At 42.1% G+C, this 21,234-nt stretch overlaps 1 protein-coding gene across 1 annotated transcript; it reads left to right on the top strand.

Annotated features, from left to right (window-relative positions):
- Positions 1–1,280: 1,280 nt before the first annotated feature.
- slc1a7a (solute carrier family 1 member 7a) lies at positions 1,281–19,532 on the top strand. The gene is made up of 11 exons (XM_040170485.2): positions 1,281–1,886; positions 5,517–5,596; positions 11,252–11,467; positions 13,220–13,262; positions 13,450–13,681; positions 13,938–14,037; positions 14,299–14,532; positions 15,339–15,533; positions 17,122–17,256; positions 17,393–17,492; positions 18,233–19,532. The coding sequence occupies exons 1-11, from the start codon at positions 1,746–1,748 to the stop codon at positions 18,497–18,499; spliced, it is 1,743 nt and encodes a 580-aa protein (XP_040026419.1). The 5' UTR covers positions 1,281–1,745; the 3' UTR covers positions 18,500–19,532.
- Positions 19,533–21,234: the final 1,702 nt, after the last annotated feature.

Here is a 21,234-nt window from a genome sequence, read left to right as displayed (position 1 = left end):
GGCATCTGGGATTACAATTAGAGTAATATCACCCATGTTAACATAAGAGGAGAGTCTCTGGTCTTGTGCCACACGCAGGGCATTGTTGTTAATGATGAACTACGCTGTTAGCACTGTGAAGGACTTTGATGTAATCAACATGATGGAAGTCTCCGGGTGCACTGCAGCCTCCTTTTTTTGCTTTTATTTAAATATTATTTTTGTCTCTCCTTCATTATTTCCAAAAAACGACTTTGGGCCTATTTTCGCTCTGCTGTGTTTTTTTTTACCCCACATTTTCATTTGAATCAAAACAGAAGATGGAGATGTTTAAAGAGGAAGTGTAATAGAATCTGCAATTTCCAGTCTCACAATACACAACTTGTTAATTATTTAACCCAATCAAAAGCCGGAACGGACTGCGGCCGTTATTGACACTGATTAAGTGCCATGCGATGAAACTCAAGTGCTGCTTATCCTTCCAAACACCCACAGCTAATCCTATCAACACAGCAACAACATTAACGATACAATGAACCCAGAAGATATGGTGACCTGTGTGGGATTTCATTTCATTTGGATACACATATTTCTATATTGCATTGGCTCTAACACCATGAATGTGTTTTAGCCATTTGTGCATAAGGAGAGTTCTCTGGGTTTGTCAAGAAACGGAAGAGATGTTTAATGTTGGTCAAAGTGTTTGTCCTATTGTCTTAAGGTAATTATAAATGGTTGAATTTGTCCAAAGATAAGCGTCAAACATGAAAGGATTTTTATGTAGGAGGTAAAATGTAAAATGATAGTTAGATAGATAGAAGCAACATTTACTAAACCAATTTTAATATAATTTCATCTTTTATTTGTTAATGAATGGTGTGATTTATTACAATTTTAGTCCAAAAATTTCATTATGTGTGTAAAATGCCTGCTGTGTGGATGTGTTGGTCTGTTGGGCCGGGGAACATGAGTTATTGGGCCACATACTGTGTGTCTAAGTGCTTATTTCTTTGTGCGCCTTCAATTGTGTCAAGTCCCTGTTTTTTTAATCTTGGGTAGATAATTACTTCCTGTCACTTGAGCAATTTTTTTGTCCTTTTTAAAAAAAAATTTAACAATCCGCTGTCCAATTGTTCAGAGAGCTCTTTAATCCAGCCCTAAGTCTTAGTCCGCACAGCCTAATAGGATCGTAGTATTAACCCTGATGACAACACCACCAGCTGTCGCAGAGCCCCCTGTTGGCCACCGGCAGGAACTTACTGAGGGGGTTTAGCTGGACATGGGGGGGGGAGGCGGCTGTTAGAGAGAGACAGACGCACAGCGACGGAGAGAGTGAGCGGTGCGCTTGGTCTCATGTGGAATAATCAAGGAAACCGTTCGGAGGAGGAACGCGGGAGCTCATGACGTCCTTTGCTTTTGGATGACGACCTCTTTCGATTCATTTTCATCCCCTTCCCTCCTTCCCTTCTGTTAACCGAGGCCCAACTTTCTTTTTCTTCCTTTAAAGTTTTTTTTTTTAATCTTTTTTTTTTCCATTCTGTTTATCCTCTCAATCCCACCGGCTCCTTCAGCATTTCGCACCCACCCGCCTCGCCCCACTCGCCCCCATCAACACTTCCATTTCTTCCGGCGTGGAGGTGGCTGTCGGCCCTGTGTTGCTGGCTCCACATGGCTGAATAAGTGTTAAAAAGCGGGGCTCGCTCTGGTGGTCTTCTCTCCGTGGGGGGGAGGGAGGAGGGGAGTGGGGGGCGGGGGGGGGGAGGAGGATGGCAGTGGCTCTGGATGAAGTGTGGGGGCGGGTGAAGAATGTCTGCAAGCAGAACGGACTGCTCATCCTCTCCGTGCTGGCCGTGGTCATCGGCTGCCTGCTGGGCTTCTTCCTGAGAGGCAAGCAGCTCTCCGAGCAGGTCAGTCTGTGAGAAAATGCCTGGTGAAGATTGTGAGGCCCGGTTTCCCACCTACACACACACACACACACACACACACACACACACACATGCTACGCACCTGCGCACCCGCCTGCCTTCCTTATCTCCCCCCTCTGGTGTCCGTGTGTGACCTCCCCCTGTGTGCTCCTCATCAAAAGCCGGGATGCATTTGGACACCACAACTCCGAGGCCAAGCGGTTCACCGTTCCCTGCATCCGCCCTCTCTGCCTCCACGGCACGCTTAAAGTTATTAGAGTCTTCGTGGGCGCTTTATTTTGACTGGCGTTCACTCTCTTCAGGCTCCATCGTGACTTTCACGCAGCACCGATGGAGAAGTCTTTATCTCATCTTTATTAAACCAGCCTCTTTTTCTTCTTATTCAAGCGCATCTAATTCTAACAAAGTTTAGGTTTCATCACCCTAGTCAGCCGCAATAGGACCGTTCATTGCAGTCTTTACCTTGTTCCCACTGGAATTGCAAAACAAATACAGCATTAGCAAGTTTTTTCCCTGAATAGGCTTGAATTGGCTCATCAAAAAGTGAATTGGTCTACTGCGATAGGCACAAGGATAACGGTAATGTAGCATAATCAGTCGCTCAGACAGCTTTTAAGTTGGACTCCAACATCCAAGGAAAATAATTGCCAGTGGGGAGATTAGTTGTCAATCACTCACTGAGATACGGAGTCATAGAGTATAGTTCACACATGAATGAACGGGAAATATAATTAAATAGCTGGAATTCAGAGGATAATTAACGGCTGCATTTGAACAGATTAATGAACATTTTGAAGATATTTAAGTGGATGATTATTTCTCAGAGCACTTTGATAATGACTGAATGACAAAAAATGTCAACAAATGTTTGATTGTTGGAGAAACCAGAACGCAAAATCAAGGTCGACTGAGAAGCTGCTGCTGAAAGAATGGAAAGGTTTTTTAATTGGGGGGGTTGTTGGAGCTTGTGGGTGTTGGTCTAGGTGGGATTATGATGTAACATAATCATAGGTATTGCCATTCATATTTTAGCCTGCCTGTGCAGTCAAATTAATTAAATACAGAGATGTGGGCTTTTCGGATGAGTCAAATCTGCCTGTAGCCTGTTTGTTTTCACAGGTCAAGCACGTCAATGTGCACGGGAGAAAACTCCCACACGCTTTGTAGAGTGAACGTCGTAGCCTAGTTACTGATTCAGCTCACTCGTCATTGCAGGTGAGGTGAACATGGGGGTAAAACAGAGCTGTGCTTTTCCCATCGTTGGTGAGGAGCTCAGACGTAAACCTCTAAGACCCTGAAGACCCTCATTTTGATTTAAGCAAAATAATTAAGTTGAGTATAAGAAAACACTACACTCCAGAATGAATTGGTTACATTTTTAGTGAAGACTGGAGAAGCTGGAAGGGGATTAGAGTTAAATGTGTGTCAGTCAGCAGTTACAATAATGACTTATTTAAAACTCTCCACAAGTCACTATTACAACAAAAACGTAAGATGTCAGGTTAAATAAAAAGCTCTTAATTTAGCCTAAATGATGGCACGTATTTTAAAAAGAGGCCCTATAACTTGACATCGCAAGAGCATTTAAAAGATGGCTTGTTTGTTAAATGACCAGTTTCATGTTGCTGTACCATCTTGAAGAATACTTTGGGGTTAAAAAAGGTTTTTTTCTGGCTCAGATCTGTCTCTCTGCTACAACAATATCCTGACATTTATTTGTCATAACCCAATGAGCATGTGTGTGCATGTGTGTGTGTGCATGTGTGTCTTCCTTTTCTCTCCGTGACTTGTCGTCATGATATATTTGTATTCATTCTTAAATATTTGTTCCAATCCATCCTCACCAACTTCACACTTCTATAACAAGTGTGTTAAGTTACAGACTCAATGCATTTCAAAATCATACCTGTCATTAGACAAAAACGCATTGCCGAGTGTCTGCAGACGTTTTTTTTCTTGTTTGAAAATACTTTTTAAAATTTCTTTCAGGATTCAATATATCAACGCCTTCAAAGTTCTCAAGCAACCTCTCACAATAATCTCACACTGCAACTGAGGTTTCTGGTTTAACGGAAGCTGTTGGAAGTCTCAGAACTCGGAGGTTATATTTTTAGAAGTATTATGCAAACAGGCCTGGCAGGAGCTAAAACTAATTATTTACAGTTTGTCACTAGCAACTGTAACTCAGTGAAGTTAATGTTAAACCTCCAATGCCTCTGAAGAGGGACGTTCGTTTTGAAAAGAAACTATGCAAGTAACCAATGTAAACTGACTAAACCCTGATACTAGACGGGTGTCATAGTCCGAAGCTCAGTGCCACTAACCAGGCGTCGGGAGGGATTATGTGGAGGGGGGTTGTCTGGAACGCAGTATAAGTTTAGACTAGTCTAGTAATGAAGTGAGCCTCAATAAACCGCTTCTCATCAGCTACTAGTAAACCCTAAAAATACACTCGCTCATTCACTTACTCGTTCTGAAATCAAGTCTATAATAGACTGACGTGAAGACACATATATCGCAGATTATGAAATTCAGCCATCGGCTTCTTTGAGAAGTTACAAAATTGCAATGATATAATCTGAACAAGTGTCCTTATTTGTAACCACAGTCATTACATTTAAAGTCGTAAATAATTCGATATAGTTGACGTTGCGTCTAGTTAAAGTGCAAATAGTTGGATAGCTGCTCCATTTCTAATTCTAGTGATTATTAGACTGAGACTTATTCAGTTTATTCATCTTTGATTGAGTCACTAATTAGCTACACCCGCCTCTAGCAGGCAACTTGTGTACGATAAGTAATGTTCATTAGGTAAAAGATTAACGCAGTACGTGTTTGACGTAGTGTTGGTTTTTGGGCACTAGATGTCTGGTATTCTTATTAATCCTCCCGATGGAGAAGCAATAGACTAAAAATAATGAGAACCTTTTCTCAACCACTCACACAGACACATAAAATACGTGTTGACAACAGGGAAAAGATAAATTCATGGATTATTTTGGAAAAAAGAACCGCATCAGTCTGTAATACAAGAAAGAACTTGAACTTGAAAGAGTTTGAGACCTTGAATTTACGGCGGGGAGCCAGGTGACCAAAGAGCTCGGTGGGTTTTCCGTGGACGGAACAGTTGTTTAATAGAAGGGTCATTTGTGCTTTATATGAGGTCAAAATAATCTAAAAGTAATTTCTCCACTGGTAGCCATTGCACAATGTGTTCTCTCTCTTTTCTCAGCTCCTTTCAGCCTCCACAGCTGCACAAGTTACACAAAACAAGCGGATCTCTGGTTTTGAACGAAGCTTGATATTTTGGCAATATTGCAACAGTTTATCTTTCACTAAATGTCAGGATGACCTTTAGTGTGAATATGCACAGAATCGAATTGAATGCAAAAATCTGTCCAAACCTTTGACTGTTACTTTATATGAAATCAATGTGTTAAATATGTATTATTACTGTGGCACGAGCACATTATATAACAGACACCTAACTAACCAAAATCATGAATTATGCATGTGATCATAGTAAACGAGATACTCACATATATACACACATATTTTGCTTGTATAACTCATAACTGTGTATAACTGTGTGTTCTGCTCTGGTTCTTCCAGGAAGTGAAGTACTTCCAGTTTCCCGGTGAACTGCTGATGAGGATGTTGAAAATGTTAATTTTGCCCCTCGTCGTATCCAGGTAAGAGCAACACACGCACATAAAAACACGCAAATGCCTGCAGCCTGTGTAAGCCTGATTGCCTGATTACACAATTATTTAGACGGTTTTGATTTTCAGTGCTCAAGAAAGGAGTCAGCTTTTAGTAAAGAATTATAAGCAGAAACATAAATTATAAAAAAAGAAATACTTATAGTTTTTTGCACTCTCCGCTGCTGTTAACGTTGTGCAGTTTTATTTTAATATATGAACCAAGTGAAACAAAAGTGAAGTGATCTACAAAGTAGCCATATCTGTAGTCACCGGTATCCCTCTGAGGTGTGATGCATTATTTAGTCGAATCATTTGCCCGTTGCAGCCCTTAGAATTATTTTGCAAATGTACCATTTGAGAAATCCAGGTTGCTGATTGATTCTTTTGTAGAAATGGGGGAAAAAAACCTGGGAGCAAATTGAAAATGCTGCTGAGGGCATTGAGACCGCAGCAGAATGAAACGATTTACTTTGTGGTGATGTCAGAAAAGACGTATAAATGTACTAATGAATGTTTGACCTTACATTTGAAGCCCTGTTCTTCTCTGAACAGCAGGTCAGTGCAGCTTTTTGAGAAATTAAGAGTCCATAAAAAATGAATTCCTGACATTTATTTTATATGATATAATTATTAGTGCATTTTACATTTCCTCAGAAATGCTTTGCAACACTGTTTGTAGTGCTTGTTGACATAAACTGTTCACAGACCATCTGGTGACCTCCTGGTGCTTTGCACTGAACTTCTGCACTAACTGTGGGTGTCGTTGTGGTGCAGGGGTAGAGAGGGTGCACCGGGAACGCCAAGGTTGGTGGCCCAGATGCCCCACGTTGAAGTGTCCCTGAGCAAGACACCTAACCCCTAATTGCTCCCTGGGCAAAAATGTAAAAAGCCATGGGTTAAAAATGCATTGTAAATCGCTTTGGATTAAAGCGTCAGCTAAATGACCGGTAGTGTAATGCAGTGTAACTGGATGAAATGAATAAAAAAACGCTTATATTATAACCCGGGACCTGCCTAACTACCACAGCACTTGGCCATTTTATTCAATCAATATGTGCCATTTTTTAATTTATAATATACACATTTTCCTTACTATATATATACAACACGTGGCCATCTCATTTCTGTTTCAGTAAAGTTGTGACACTCAAAACAATTTATCCACGTTCAACAGCCACGACTTTAGTGACACAGTAGGTTCAACTACAAAATGTAAACAGCAGGCTAAAGCTCTCATGTGTGCTCAGGATGACGGGCACACAGCAAGGGGCCGGCAAGGAGACAGATGGAGCTGGACGGCTCGTAAATATGGATATCTGATGATTAGTGTAGATGAAAAGCATAACCTTGATGAGATTTATTTTTCGCTGCACACGATTACCTTTTTTAATATCAAGGATTAGAGGTCAACGTGTATATGAAAGTGAACCTGTTTGCCCTTTTATAGCTTCTGGTGCATTCTTAGAAGCGTACAGTCTGCCAGATTTAACCGTGACTATTTTAAGCCCAAAGCTCATAGTTGCCTGCATGCGATCAGTGGTGTCCACCACACACACAAAAACTCCCAAAACAAATCATGCAAACGCACCGGTTACATGGTGGGTGCTTTGTGCAATAAGCTACTTACATTCTATGCAACAGCAAAGACTGGATGAGAAGTTAATCCTCCCTCCGTCACCCTGTCCGTCTCTCTCTGTTTGTCTATATCCTCCAGTGCCCCTGTGGCTCTTGCCTCTATGTCTTTCTGTCTTAATCAAACATGTTTAAACAAAAGACGAAGGGCAATAAGACTCCTTATTTGTGCATTTATTCATGCAAATGCCAGACCCGGTTTTACAGTTTCAGAGAAGGTTTCCTGCCAAACGCAAGGCGCGCAAAGACACGCAAAGATAATTGCATCTAATTTGAAACATGCATGTAGGCAGGGCGCCAAATCCAGCCAGGTTAAACGTCCTTTCAGCACATGGGAGTGTAAAAGCAATCAGGTCGAGCTTTCCACAGGCTACTGGAGCTCCTGTTAGTCAGAACGTTCCATCTAGAGATGAGTTGGGGCATATCTGCATATATCTCGGTCAATACCTGCCGTTCTCTCTCTGTCTTTCTCTTCCCTTTATACCAAATAATGCCAGCAGAGAGTATCTAGTATTTGGGATGCAAAGAGCGGCTGGTTGACATGGTGCATGGTACAGTAGGGCTTATCTAGTGGTGCATATCCACCCTATAGCCTGCCTTTCCCTAGTCCACCCCCCCCCCCCCCCTCTCACCATCTGCCTTCCAGCCAAAGCGGAAACCAGATTATCCCATGTACACGTTTGGCAGAATCAACGGCCACGCCGTCTACCGCCTTCTTTTGTTAAGTAGAACTAGTTTTTAAAAAGAACATATTTTTGTTGTAGTTTTTTTTGTTGTTTGGGGCTTTTTAGACCCTCTTGTTTACCACATCTTGGACTGAGATCTGACAGTCGGAATGAACAGCAGTTTAATGATGTGCAGCAGCCGCACAAACATGTGGCTGAGCCAAACCGACTCCAGAGTGCTCATCAACTGATGTTTCTACGGTTGTAATAATATAAAAAAATGATGACTACGATTAACGTTATAATCATCGTTGTAACAGAACTATAAGAACTCTGGCAAACCACGGAATGTAACTTTAATACGTCATTGAACTGAAGCATGTTGCTTTACATGTAAGCAGGACCCTGTCTGAGCCTCTAACTCACAAACTACTAAATATACACGCTGTGATAACCGTCGAGCTTCTCTCTGTGTGGCTTTGAGCTGAATGTTCATCACTAATGCTGCAGGATTTTTTTTGCATTTCCCGGTAGCAGAAAGGCTCATGCAGCAGACAAAGATGAATAAGAAGTTTATAGAGAATTGGTTTTCTTAATCTCGGCATGCAGACGTCACACAAGGCAATGTGTTGCGAGGCACAAATGATTTCTCTGATCCTGACTCTGATGTCCGTCTGAATAACCTAAACAATGAGCACAAAGCTCAAGTGACAAAGCAATGAATTGTTGTTAATAATTAGATCATGTCTGTTTCGTGTTTTATTGTTTTGCATTCGGGAATGGCAAAACCCCCCCACCTCTGTTGCTATTTCCACATATCTCCAAAGGACAGAATCAGTACACGAATAATGACACACGTCATAAGCCTTGACCTTCATTTGAACTGCTTGCATAAGTTCTCATGGACACTGATTCGTACCGATCAACTTGCATTGACGAGTTCAGTCTCTTTGCATTCCAAGTGGGTCGTGGAGAACTTCCCTTGGCTACACTTTACCAGTGACTAATCCAATATATCAATGATTAGTTAGGTCACGTGTCCAACAAAATCTCTTCTGATGGTCGTTTAAATTCACAGAAAGGATCGATTGATTAGGGAAGAAGTCTTTTGTCTTCCACTTACAAGCAGCATATCCCTGGTTTCAAACAACAAACAAACAGTAAAAGTACGTATTATTTGATGCATATGTGTGCATTAAAATATCATCCTTCCAGTTCATAAGGATGTGTGAATGAACGTGCGTCAGTGGACTTAATGTTCCAAACGAGACACTCTTACTAGTGAACGCAATACAGAACCCATTAAAAACATAGCAGTTAATTCAATTTAAAACTTCTAGTAATCTGCTAATGAGTCTGCAAGTGATTTGAATAAAACACGTCTGTTTAAAAAATAGTTGTCAATTCAATTAATTTTAATTTGGAACATTGTTCATTTCATTTTATTTGTGCATTGTTATTCATTCAATAATGTTTTTATCAGTTTTTATTAAATTCATAGTTTCATGCCGCAAACTCAAATGACGACACAGTAAAAATCTGGGAGGTTTTGACTGTGATATAATTGTCACAAATACATGAACAGAGTAAGGAGTTGGAACAGGAGGCCACGTGGTGAATCCCTGCACGGGCAGGTTTGGTCCTCCTAGTTGCAGTGTCTGACTTTCACAAGAGCTCCAGTAAAAACTCCACATCAAACATCTGGACATGTAAATCAGTGGGAACAGTTTGTCTGCCCAGAAGGCTGATGTTGTCACACACTGGAAGGTGTGTAATTGTAATTCCAGTCACATCACTGGGTTCAGGAAACATACACACGGACATGTGCATTGGTGTTGTTTGCCTCGTGGATAATCACACACACCTTCCTTCAGGTCCGAATAGTTTGCCACATAATTGCCCAATTTATAAAGCACATATATAAATTCAACCATGCCACACACGTTTATTCATTGACGTGCTCTGAAGAGCAACGTCGGCTGTGCACAGATGCATCATAAGGGCAGATGTTCTTTTGAGATTTGGGTCACAGATGCAATCCAAAGAGGAGCAATCCAACCGCAGCTGCATCATGGGCCTAACTGGTATTCAAGAACGAGAGCTGGTTTCCTGGAGTGCAAAAATAATAAACCTTAAAGTGGTGTCCTTCTTCCCTCCAAACCCTCAGCACGACAGTATAATATACTGGAAAGGATTTCCCACACACATGTAATACCTGTTGCCACGTTTCAGTGAAACTTTCAATTTATTAATTTGGAACAGACCGTAGCTTACATGTGTACATTTTTGCTTCCTTGCTGCACATTTGGTTTTATTACCGTCAGCTTCAGTTAGGCAGGTTAACATACTAACGTTGTCGTCCCAGCGTCCAAACCTGTGCACGAGATGTGGCTGCAGTGCAGTGAAAACATCTACTACTCTGCTTAATGTGAGCAGCCTTCACATGCAGAAAACCACTGCTGGTTTGCTGAAACAAATATTAAACTTGTTATTTGGGCTGACATCACACGCATTTTGACATTATGGCGACCCCACTTTGCGCATCATTGCGTTGTGCATCACAACCGCGTAAGCAGGCTGGAAAATGGACTCATTTTAAACGTTGAGCACTCATCCCCAATGTGACCTGTTGAACAGGGAGAAGTTATTATCACTCCAGCTCAAGAGGCCGTGTTAATCTCTCTCTCGCTCTTTCCTTTTACTTTCATTGGCTTCACCTTCCTGCCACATCTGCATCTAAAGACCTTCCCCACAAATGACATCTGCTGCATTTATTCCTCATCTGTGCAGCAAGTAGTATTGTATAAATGCTTCTTCTTTTGAAATTGAACCGCAATTTCCACCACATCTGTTCAGCAAAAATGAATCTCAACAGGAAGACAACTCAATGAAGCCCATTCATATTCATTCATATTCAGAACTATCTTCCGTTTGTTATGTTTATTATCACATGCTTTCTGTGACAGAAAAGCTCTGAATGGCATGATCTCACAGACACAGGAGGGAAGCAAATGACAAGGAGACGTCATTGGATTTGATGCTTTCTTCTCTTTGTTTCTTTGCTATACAGTATAAATACTTTGAGCGCAGTCAAGCGTTAAATTAGGTAGCTGAGTATCTGCAATGGCATTCCAATGGACCAAGATTTGCATCCAGTCCTCTGCAAAATCACCCCCAAATACTGAAGCAAAACGAACCTCAGAACCACGAACGAAACAAATTAATTCCTTATCAATGGTTCTACAAAGTCCTTGTTGATTTCAAACACCAACGTCTGCCTCCATGTCTGTTCTTCCCGCTGCCTCTGTCCGTGACTCCGTGTACCTCTGCTTGCTTCCCGTTTCAGTCTGATGTCCGGTCTGGCTGCCTTGGACGCCAAGTGCTCGAGCCGCCTGGGCATCATGACCATCTCCTACTACCTGTGGACCACCTTTGTTGCCGTGGTGGTGGGCATTGTCATGGTGTACATGATCCACCCTGGTGGAGCCGCTCAGAAGGAGGCGTCTGAGGAGGGCAAGAAGCCAATGACCAGCTCCGCCGATGCTCTGCTGGATCTCATTCGGTAAGAGGCTGTCATGTGTCACCTACTACACGTTAGCACCTGATAGGAAAGTGTCAAATGAAATTGAAGGATTTCCATGGTTTTAAAGAAAGAAACGTAAGAAAGTGACTTATTTATTTTTTATTTGTTAGATATGTACAAAAACAATGACTAAATGTTCTCTGGTATTGATCTCCAAGCCGCAGAACCACAAAATAAATGTTACTTTAAATGAAAAGGTTGATCAAATTTAAGAAAATTGTAAAAAAAAAAAAAAAAATGAAAAATGATTAGTTATAACATGGTCTTTTGAAAAAATATTCTCTTTATTCGCCCCAACTTTTGTCAGGTTTCCAACAAATTTACATGAGATCCTTTCAATGAGAAGGAAAAAGAAACACTGGGAAATGTGTAAATGTGTAAATGAAGAAAGAGGCATCGACTGCCGCACAAATGAAAGCAGAGTAAAGGGAAAATGTGTGAAAAGCCCAGAGATTATATATAGTTTCTTGCTCATAACCTTAAACCTGCGCGGCACCTCATTTAAGACTGTTTTATAACGCCGCGGCTGTGACATGTACAGTTCTGGATCAGTGCTCTGCTTCACGTGGACTAAATGCTCGAGGTCACAGCGCAAAGCCTGCAGCCTCGTGTGCCAATGGGTTATTGTGCTAAGCTAGTTAGCGCTGTTTGGAAGGCGGTAGAGGGTGTGTGTTTGTGGTGAACCTGCGTGAGTGTGAGAGTCGGTCATGGGGGGCTTAAAGTCAACGTGGTGAAACGCAAGGAGATCCCGAGCGGTTGGACTCAAAAATACCTGGCGCCATATATCTCATATGCTCAATGAACTGCTAAATATTTGAAACACAATTCATGTTTCACTTCGAAGCTCTTACGATTCGTGTGTGTGTGTGTGTGTTTTACAGAGCACAGCTGTGCTTTGGATTTATCACGCAAAGCTTCTTTACGGCCTTCATCTATCATACGTGGCAGAGTGTATATCGGTGCGCTCCCAAATGCTCCCAACTGTGTGCCGTCGTGTTTGTGTGTGTGTGTGTGTGTGTGTGTGTGTGTGTGTGGGAGTAGTCCTAATGAACACAGTATGCACAAGACACACGAGAGGCTGCTGAGCTGTAAACACAAAACGCCTTTTAATGACTCGGCGTCTGAAACGGGTGATCGGTACCTTTGTTGTGATTCAAGGCCGGAACTCATGTCGCGCTCAGTCCATTCAGTCATCTGAGACTCCAGATGCAGACCCATGTGTATACTGTATATATATATATATATATATATATATATATATATATATATATATATATCCCCCTTTTACACAGTTTCCAGAATCCACCTGCTCCTCCATCTTCGGCTTTCGTCCTTCCTGCTCGTCAATCAATGAGTTTTTCTCGTCTGCAGTGGACCTTGGCCGGCACTTAAAATGCTTTTGCTTGGCTGAGATGTGCCAACTGAAGTGTGGGGGGGAGCTGTCAATGTGGAAGATAGTAAAGATTTGAAAGATCTTCATTAGTCAAGATCAATGAAGAAAAACCTACTCATACTTTCTTTCATGTGGATCATTAATGAGTTGAGTTGTTGTTCCTTAATGATGAAGCAACGTCCCAGGGTAAACTGCGACAATGATTGCGTCCGTTGTTTGGTTTTATCAAGTTTTCATTCCCATTGCTTATTTTAAACTGTACTTTGAAAATACCTACAGTATATATGCAGTGGTTTCTTAGGGAATTCAGACTAAAATCCAACAATTCTCTTCCCCAGCAACATGTTTCCAGCCAATCTGGTTCAAGCAACTTTCCAACAGGTAAGTAAAAATGTTGACGGCAAAGACACACTAAAATAATAAAAATTCCCAAAAGATGCATAAACAGGAGAAACAATAATTCATGTGAAATCTAGCTGATTCACTAGTTCCGGCTCATTTCATGGCGTCTGCTGCTGCCATCGATGCGCCGCTGACTTTGGGGCTCGTGCTGTGTTTTGGTTTCAAGTATCGAACCGCAAGAGTCGCAGAGCTCATCCCCAAGCCGACGGTGGCCCAGCTCCTGGACGAGATCACCACACGGAGGGTCTACATCTACGGCATTCAAGACGACAACGGCACCGATGTCCAGAACTTCTCCCTGGATCTCACGCCGCCACCTGATGTCATCATGAAGACCTCCCCCGGTACCAGCGAAGGCATGAATGTGCTGGGGATTGTCATTTTTTCCGCTACCATGGGTAAGCGGTTGCCATGGATCCTGCACACACTCATTTCCACAGAGTGAAATGCACAGTGCACATGCATAGATGTGTAGATTTGTGTCTTTGACTAGATTCATTTAGAATCTGTTGCGCTCCCCAGAGGAAGGCAGCGAGCGGTGATGTCATCGCTCCATTTGCACAGCCGTCAGCGTAGTTTGTAGGTGTACGATTGATGCATTTCTAAATACATGGATGCAACAAATGTGGTATTTGTTTGTTTTTTCCAACCCAGGAATAATGTTAGGCAGAATGGGACCCAATGGAAGCGCGCTGGTCAACTTCTGCCAGAGTGTGAATGAGGCGGTTTTGAAGATTGTCGCCATCGTCATCTGGTAAGAGTTGTATCATTGAAGTAAAGAGCGTCAAAATAAATTAACGCCAATGTGAACGGTTTTGATGATACAATTTTAGCTGAAACAACATTAGGAATTTCTCATTCTAAGCTTTGGGTGTTTGGTCAATAAAGGCTGGCTTTTCCTCTCGAGCCAAGTCTTGTTTCAGAGTAAATGCATGACCGTTGAAATGTGTTTTACGATTAGTCTGATTTGAATAAAAACATGTATTCATTTTATTAACATGCGCCTCCCTCACAGGTATTTCCCTTTCGGGATTGTGTTCCTGGTTGCCGGTAAGATCTTGGAGATGGATGACCCTTCAGCCATGGGCAAGAAGCTGGGTTTTTACGCCATTACGGTGGTCATGGGCTTAGTGCTGCATGGTCTATTCATCCTCCCGGCCATGTACTTCTTCATCACTAAGAAGAGCCCCATCGTTTACATCAGAGGCATTCTGCAGGCCCTCCTCATCTCCTTGGCCACCTCCTCAAGGTGGGCGTGCTTTGTTTATTGCCAATGTACAACATGCAATCCATAAATCCTGTGAGCTCTGCTGGTGTTCTTAAAGGCTTCCTCAAGGACCAGAAAAATGAACGCTTTTACTTAACAATGGGAACAAAAGCTAACTGTAAAGTTAAATAGAAATAATCTTCAATTGAAGGTTTACCAGATAATGAGTGCCGAGGTCAGAGTGTCTATGTGCTTTTAAACCATACTGACACTGTAAATGGAGTGGATGATGGACTTGTCCTCGAAAATAAAGGGGTTTGACTGTGAGCTTTTTGACCACGTGTGCCATATCGAGGCTGTTTTTTATGTTAACATTGGCAACGTGTTTAATGTTTTTAACAACACTACACTTTGCGGCCTTTCAAATACGTGAACACCGTTACTGAGAAGTGTCAGTGTTCACCTCGGCCTCTCAAAACATCCTCGAATATCCAGATGTTTTGGTCCAGTGAAGGTCCCTGCAAATAACACATTATAAAACTAGTCTATTAATGTCATTATGTGTCAAAGCTAACTGGAGTTGGAACAAAATCCATTTTTTGGTTCTTGGCCAACAGTTTTATAGAACTTTGAATGTTTGCATATTTCCCCAACAGAACACTATGTTTGTTGTTTCAGTTACATCAAAAACATTTCTGTCGCACTTTTTGTTTTTTGTTCTAATATCAGCTTTCAAAGGAAATCAATCCAGTAAATAAACTAATAGACAACACTGTGTGTAATGTAAACCCGTGAGACACATTTTGGATATTATTCAATTGATTCTTATCATGATTATCTCGCTGCAGCTCCGCCACTCTGCCTATCACCTTCAAGTGCCTCCTGGAGAACAACCACATCGACAGACGCATCATCCGCTTCGTGCTGCCCGTCGGGGCCACCATCAACATGGACGGCACGGCGCTCTACGAGGCCGTGGCGGCCATCTTCATCGCCCAAGTGAATAATTATGAGCTCGACTTCGGACAGATCATCACGATCAGGTGAGGCCAACCGGCTGAATTTAGACCGTCATCCGATATCAGAGAGCAAACTGCTGAATCTGTTTTGACAGCAGTTTATATGATTTAATGCTTTTTGTTGGATGACTCACAGAAAAAGAATTGCGGTATAAAAATAAAAAAAGGCAAATGGCTTAAAAGGGCCACTCCACCTAATCGTAGCCGCGGTTTATTCCTGTCAAACATATTCTGACGTCAAGCCTGATGACGCCAGTGGAAAAAAGGCGTCATCCATGAACAAGATTTGTCCTCCTCTGTGACAGTAAACACAACATGAACCCACAGATATTTTTTTTCAGGCTTTAGTGACGCGTTTGGATGAAAACATTGAAACCACTTAGTTTCTTATTCATCTACTGACCCGCAGAGATGATTAGCTGTCATTGAAGCGGGTTACGTGACGCAACTATTTCAGAAGCTTAGTTGACCAACTGCTACCTCTAAATTTCTGTCCACTATGCAGATACGTGAGTGTCTATCCCATAAGCAAAACATTTGGCAACGTGGTGTCAAACATATTCCTTCAAGATTAAATTGTACTCACAAAGTGTGACAATATTTGCACAATATCTGGTTCAAAAATAGAGGTGCAGGCGTAGTTGTGCGTTTTTGCAACGTGAACTAATCTAACGTCACGTATTTAGTTTAATTCTGAATTTAGAAAAAATACTATGGGATTTTCCAGATACACATATATGTAAATGTCACACAGATTACGCCTCATTTGAGCTTCTTAGTCTGATCTGATTTCTGCTAAATCAGTCTGGAAGCACTGGGGACACAGACAGACAAAAACACCGACGGTACCAACGTCCCCGGCGCATAACTTCTGACCCACCGATAAACGAGGCCGCGCGCGTCGAGACAAATTCTCAAGTCTATTCAGGTCGATTCCTCCTCTGACTTTATGACATGTCCTCGTGTAATAACATCAAGCAGACCTCTCCTCATGGCGTCAGTCTGTGCCATCCCCTCATAATCCCTTTGGCGGTAAAACCCATATGACCTGTATTGCTCATCTCTCTCGTCACGCCAGAATTATAATAATATTTTTCCCCTCTCTCTGCGTCCTGATCTGCATGCTGAACTAACCCCTCTCCCAAAGGGACCGTTCGTCCCAGAGGTCCAGGTCTCGAACGAACCACTGGCCTGATCATTCTCTCCACAAAGTGGTGGAGGAAGTAATGAAATACTTTACCTGACAACAGCTCGTCCTGCCAAGATGTTAAAATACTGTGTTACATGTAAAAGTCCTGCATCGAGAGCTCGCACTAACGCACATATCAACTTAGAGGTATCGTCATCAAGATGTACTGCACGCAATATTATCTGCTTTCAGAGCAACAAAACTAATCCTGATTTAGAAACTAGTTACTTCTTTGACACTCAATAAACATGGCTCTATTGCTCGTTTATGTCTGCATCCTATTTATTTTTTCTTTGGTCATTTTGTTAGAATTTCCTGTTATAATCTTTGAGCAAACTCCTTCAGGATTAATACGGTTCCATCTCGTTTTTTCTTGTATGTTATAAAAATGAATGCACTCTGTTTCTCTGCCTGTTCTCTCAGCATCACTGCCACCGCTGCCAGTATCGGGGCAGCAGGAATCCCACAGGCTGGACTCGTTACCATGGTGATTGTCCTTACCTCTGTGGGTCTGCCCACTGATGACATCACTCTCATCATTGCTGTTGATTGGGCATTGTAAGTAGTGGTTAATGTTCTACCATAAGACGATATACTGACGTGTCTTCTTCGGGAGTTTTTTTTTCTTTTTTTGTTGAAACATGTATAAGAGCGTGCTTTTCTAAGCGGACGACCTTTTCATTTTGTCATCCAGGGACCGATTCAGGACCATGGTCAATGTGATGGGCGATGCCCTGGCTACGGGCATCATGGCTCATATCTGCAGAAAAGATTTTGTCAAAGAAGGGGAGCAGGTGAGAACCTGCCAAGGCAAATAAACCACCTGCGTTGTCCTCTTATGGCTGAATAGACCTGTGTGCATGAAAACGTATCTCAGTTTAGATGTGTAAAAGTTGTTCATGGTGGATGTTTATAATGAAGTCACTAAGGGAAAAGACTTATTCTGTGTGTTTAAATTTCAACGCTCCCAAGGAACTCCATTTATTTGCGTTATAACTATTTCTAAAGAAAGAAACACTGATCTCCATAGTAATTCATATATAATGTTGCACAAATAGTGAACTCTGTCAATGTTCTCGCCTCAGGCTGAATGTAGAATTGTAAGAAATGCATCCTGGCAAGTTTTTACCCATTATTACATCCAATGATAATTCGAAGGCTTCACATTTTCTCATGCATCAGTTGGAGGTCAGATACAAAAAGAAATCTGGTAAGTGGGAGGAGACCACATTTTGTCTTCATGGTCACAAGCTTGGCATCGTGCCATTTAATCTGTCAGTGGGACAGCAGTGTATAATCGCACATGGGAGACGTTTGCTTTTAGGGCTTTCTGCCAAAACAAACCTACTTGTTAAGGTTTAGGAAAAGATTGTGGTTAGTGCCGAAATAAACCTTTTCTGGCACAACGGTATAATTGATGCGTTAACCACCTCAGAATCATTCTCCAACCTTTTTGTATTAAAAAAAAAAGACATTTAAATCGCAAACTGTAATTCTGATTCTGCTACTTCTCCGTCACCGCTGCGTCCACCAGGTGCCTCTGATCTGTGAGACCAAGCCCATGATAAGCATCCAGCAGATGATGACCTACCAGAATCAGAAGAATGGCTGCTACCAGCCGCCTCCAGCAGGCAGCAGGCAGGGCAACCTCGCCCCGGACGTGGCCCGCCTGATGAAGCTGGAGGAAGGCCTCCGGCCACACGAGAGGAAGAAGCACGCTCACTCGTCTCACCACAAAAGAGAGCACCGGGACAAGGACCACTGTTCCATCGACATGAACGGGCTGGAGACGAATGTATGAAGGCGGGATGCAGGAGCTGCAGGAGAGGAAGGTTGTAATGAAGATCGATGGGATTAGGCCCACGTGCACCTCCCTTCCCGAGAAGGAGAGCGGCCCCAAAAAAAAGACGATTTTTCTTTTTCTACATAACTTAAATAACAACCCACGTTTGTGTATGTTTGCGCGTCTGTACATATTCAACACATATGTGTTATTTGGTACAAGTAATTTCAAACGAGAGATCTCGTGGATCTTTGAGTCAACCCATCTCAGTGGAGCGGAAATGAAGAATGCCGATACCAGATATCATCCATGTCACCCATCCCTCTGTGGACAGAAAACATCCACTCAAATCCTTTATTCATTCTGATCTGGTTCCCTTTGTTTAATACCGGCTGATGTTTTTTTGTTTTTTTGCATACTCAAAAGTTTGGCTCACATTTGGAAACATCCTGATTGCGACAGAGGGATTGAAAAGGGGATTGTTTAAATTGTATCAAGTTTTCCCAGCCATCTCTCCCTACGTTTATCTTCTCTGCCTCGTTGTCCTGAGTCTAAGTGGGTATTCTGCCTCATACCTGCAGTACTGTAGGGTCACTGACAGAATAAAGACAAAAAGATGGTGACGGTCACAAGGAAAATCAAAGTTGTGCGTTGGACCTTGTGTTGAAATCGCTGGAAGTTGTCTAAGTACCCCATCGCATTTCCTCTTTGCCTTAAACGATCAAAGGAGAAGCACGCGGGACTTGTGCGCTGATGAAAACATCTGAGACAGACCAACACAAACCGACCATCGCAGGTTTCACTCTGAGCGCTGTCCATGTGTGTGTGATATAATGTACATGCATGTATATTAAAAGTTTAGATATTATTCAAACGTCAGTGTTTTCCAAGAGCTGCCATTCTGTATTTGTAAGAAGAAACATTTCACTGTAGACCTCAATTTATAAAAAATTGTATCAACCCTGTAAAGAAGAAAACACCAAGAAATGAAAAATATTAATAATGTACAGGTTTGAGTTACAACACATGCAATAAAGGTTTGAATATATGACATTTCAAGTGTAACTGCAATAGAAACTGTACAGGCTGGATCTGCTCTCTTAAGAAGCATAAACACAAGCTGCTGTTTCATAATGAAATCATGCTCAAACAAATCAACTGAGCCGAGTAAAGAGAAAATATTTAAAAGTGTGCTGGTTCAAGTACTTGGGTGCAAGGACGGTTTCCTCAAATATCAATAATGGTGTTCTAGTTAGGAACATGTCAATAAATTACTAAAAGAACACACACTGCACACAACATCAAAACACCATTAGCAGCTGTGCGTCTAATTACAGACCAAATAAGCAGATTGTTTGAAAGGAGTCTTGAATGAAGAGGTATACTTCTTAGTTATACACGGTTGCTTTGGTTACATGAGTTTCTTTTATTGTGATCATTATCAATAATACAGATGTTTGCAGTCCTTTGTAAATGCGACCACTAGATCCATTTCAGCTCAGAACAAGCAAATGTCAAAGGCCTTGGTCTTATTAATGATTCATTCATTCAAGGAAGCAAAAGTTGATTTAAGGCCGACGCAGCCTGCCCGTCCCACCACAGGGTTTGTTACCACACATCCCCTAAAGACCCATCAGTCCACTGCTTGTGGTTGCTGAGGCCGACCCGCTGTGCAGCCTGTGCAACATCTGGACAGAGCACCATTTGGCCAGCTGGCCACCGGGCAAAGGGACGAGATGAGGAAAGGGCTAAAGGGACGCTGGCCGGATCCGAGCAATTAGGAACGCGGGCAGAAGGTGCCCTGTTGTGGGTGGAGGGCAGCGGGGTGGGGAGAGGCCAAGAGGGATAAATTAATACACAAATGGAGGGGAAATGTAGAAAGCGGAAGTAGGGCAAAAAAAAAGACTAACAAATGAAATCCCTTTGTTTGAATCTGGACTGTATGAGCCCAAGTGGTGATATTGGTTACATAATCCTCTTTTCAAACAGAGCTGAAACTATTATATGAACATGTATTTCATAATTGGGATGCAGGGTTTAGTAAAACAAAAACATTATGGACTTATCAAAAGCTGTGTTTTACTTAATGTCAGTGGAAAGTCCAGCGCAGCAGGGGAGGCTTCTCTGTTGTAAAAGAGACATGCGTTGTTTACTGCTCAACTCTACCTCTAAGTGCAGCTAATGTCAATCAGCTCAGGCTTTATTTAACGCAGGCGAGAACACGCAGGTCAAGTCATTAGAGATCCATAACAGCGATACATCCAGGACATTTTGAGATGCACTCAGCAGTAGTAAATATAAAAGTAGATTAATGTTAACATCCTTTGCTCTGTTTATGTCGGCCTGTAAAACAGCAACATTATATTATACACAACATATTATGATGTGTTTTTAAGAGTAATCCTTCATTGCACAACTATAGCGGTAACGGCACACAGCGGGATTTTATTATAAAAACGTGTAATTTGCTGTCAAATTTAAGAGCCTGGTGAGAGCCCGCCGTTTCCCATCATGCCCTTGGCCGCCTCACTCTCAACATGAAGTTATTGTTGCCCACATGTGCACAACGCCATCCAACCGCCGTGCAGAACACCTGAACTTTATCCAGAGAAACGTACGGAAGTTCAAGCTCAAACACAGGAAATGGAACGCGTTGGTACAGAAAGAATAAAAGTCACAGAAAGTCACCGTCCATATCCAATTATTCATTCAGGCCACATAGATGCAGTTATTTTTAAAGAAGATAAACTTTA

This window comes from Gasterosteus aculeatus, chromosome 3, assembly GCF_964276395.1.
Source record: "Gasterosteus aculeatus chromosome 3, fGasAcu3.hap1.1, whole genome shotgun sequence".
NCBI lineage: Eukaryota > Metazoa > Chordata > Actinopteri > Perciformes > Gasterosteidae > Gasterosteus > Gasterosteus aculeatus.
The sequence above is the reverse complement of the archived record's forward strand: the minus strand, read 5'-3'. Positions and strand labels throughout refer to the sequence as shown.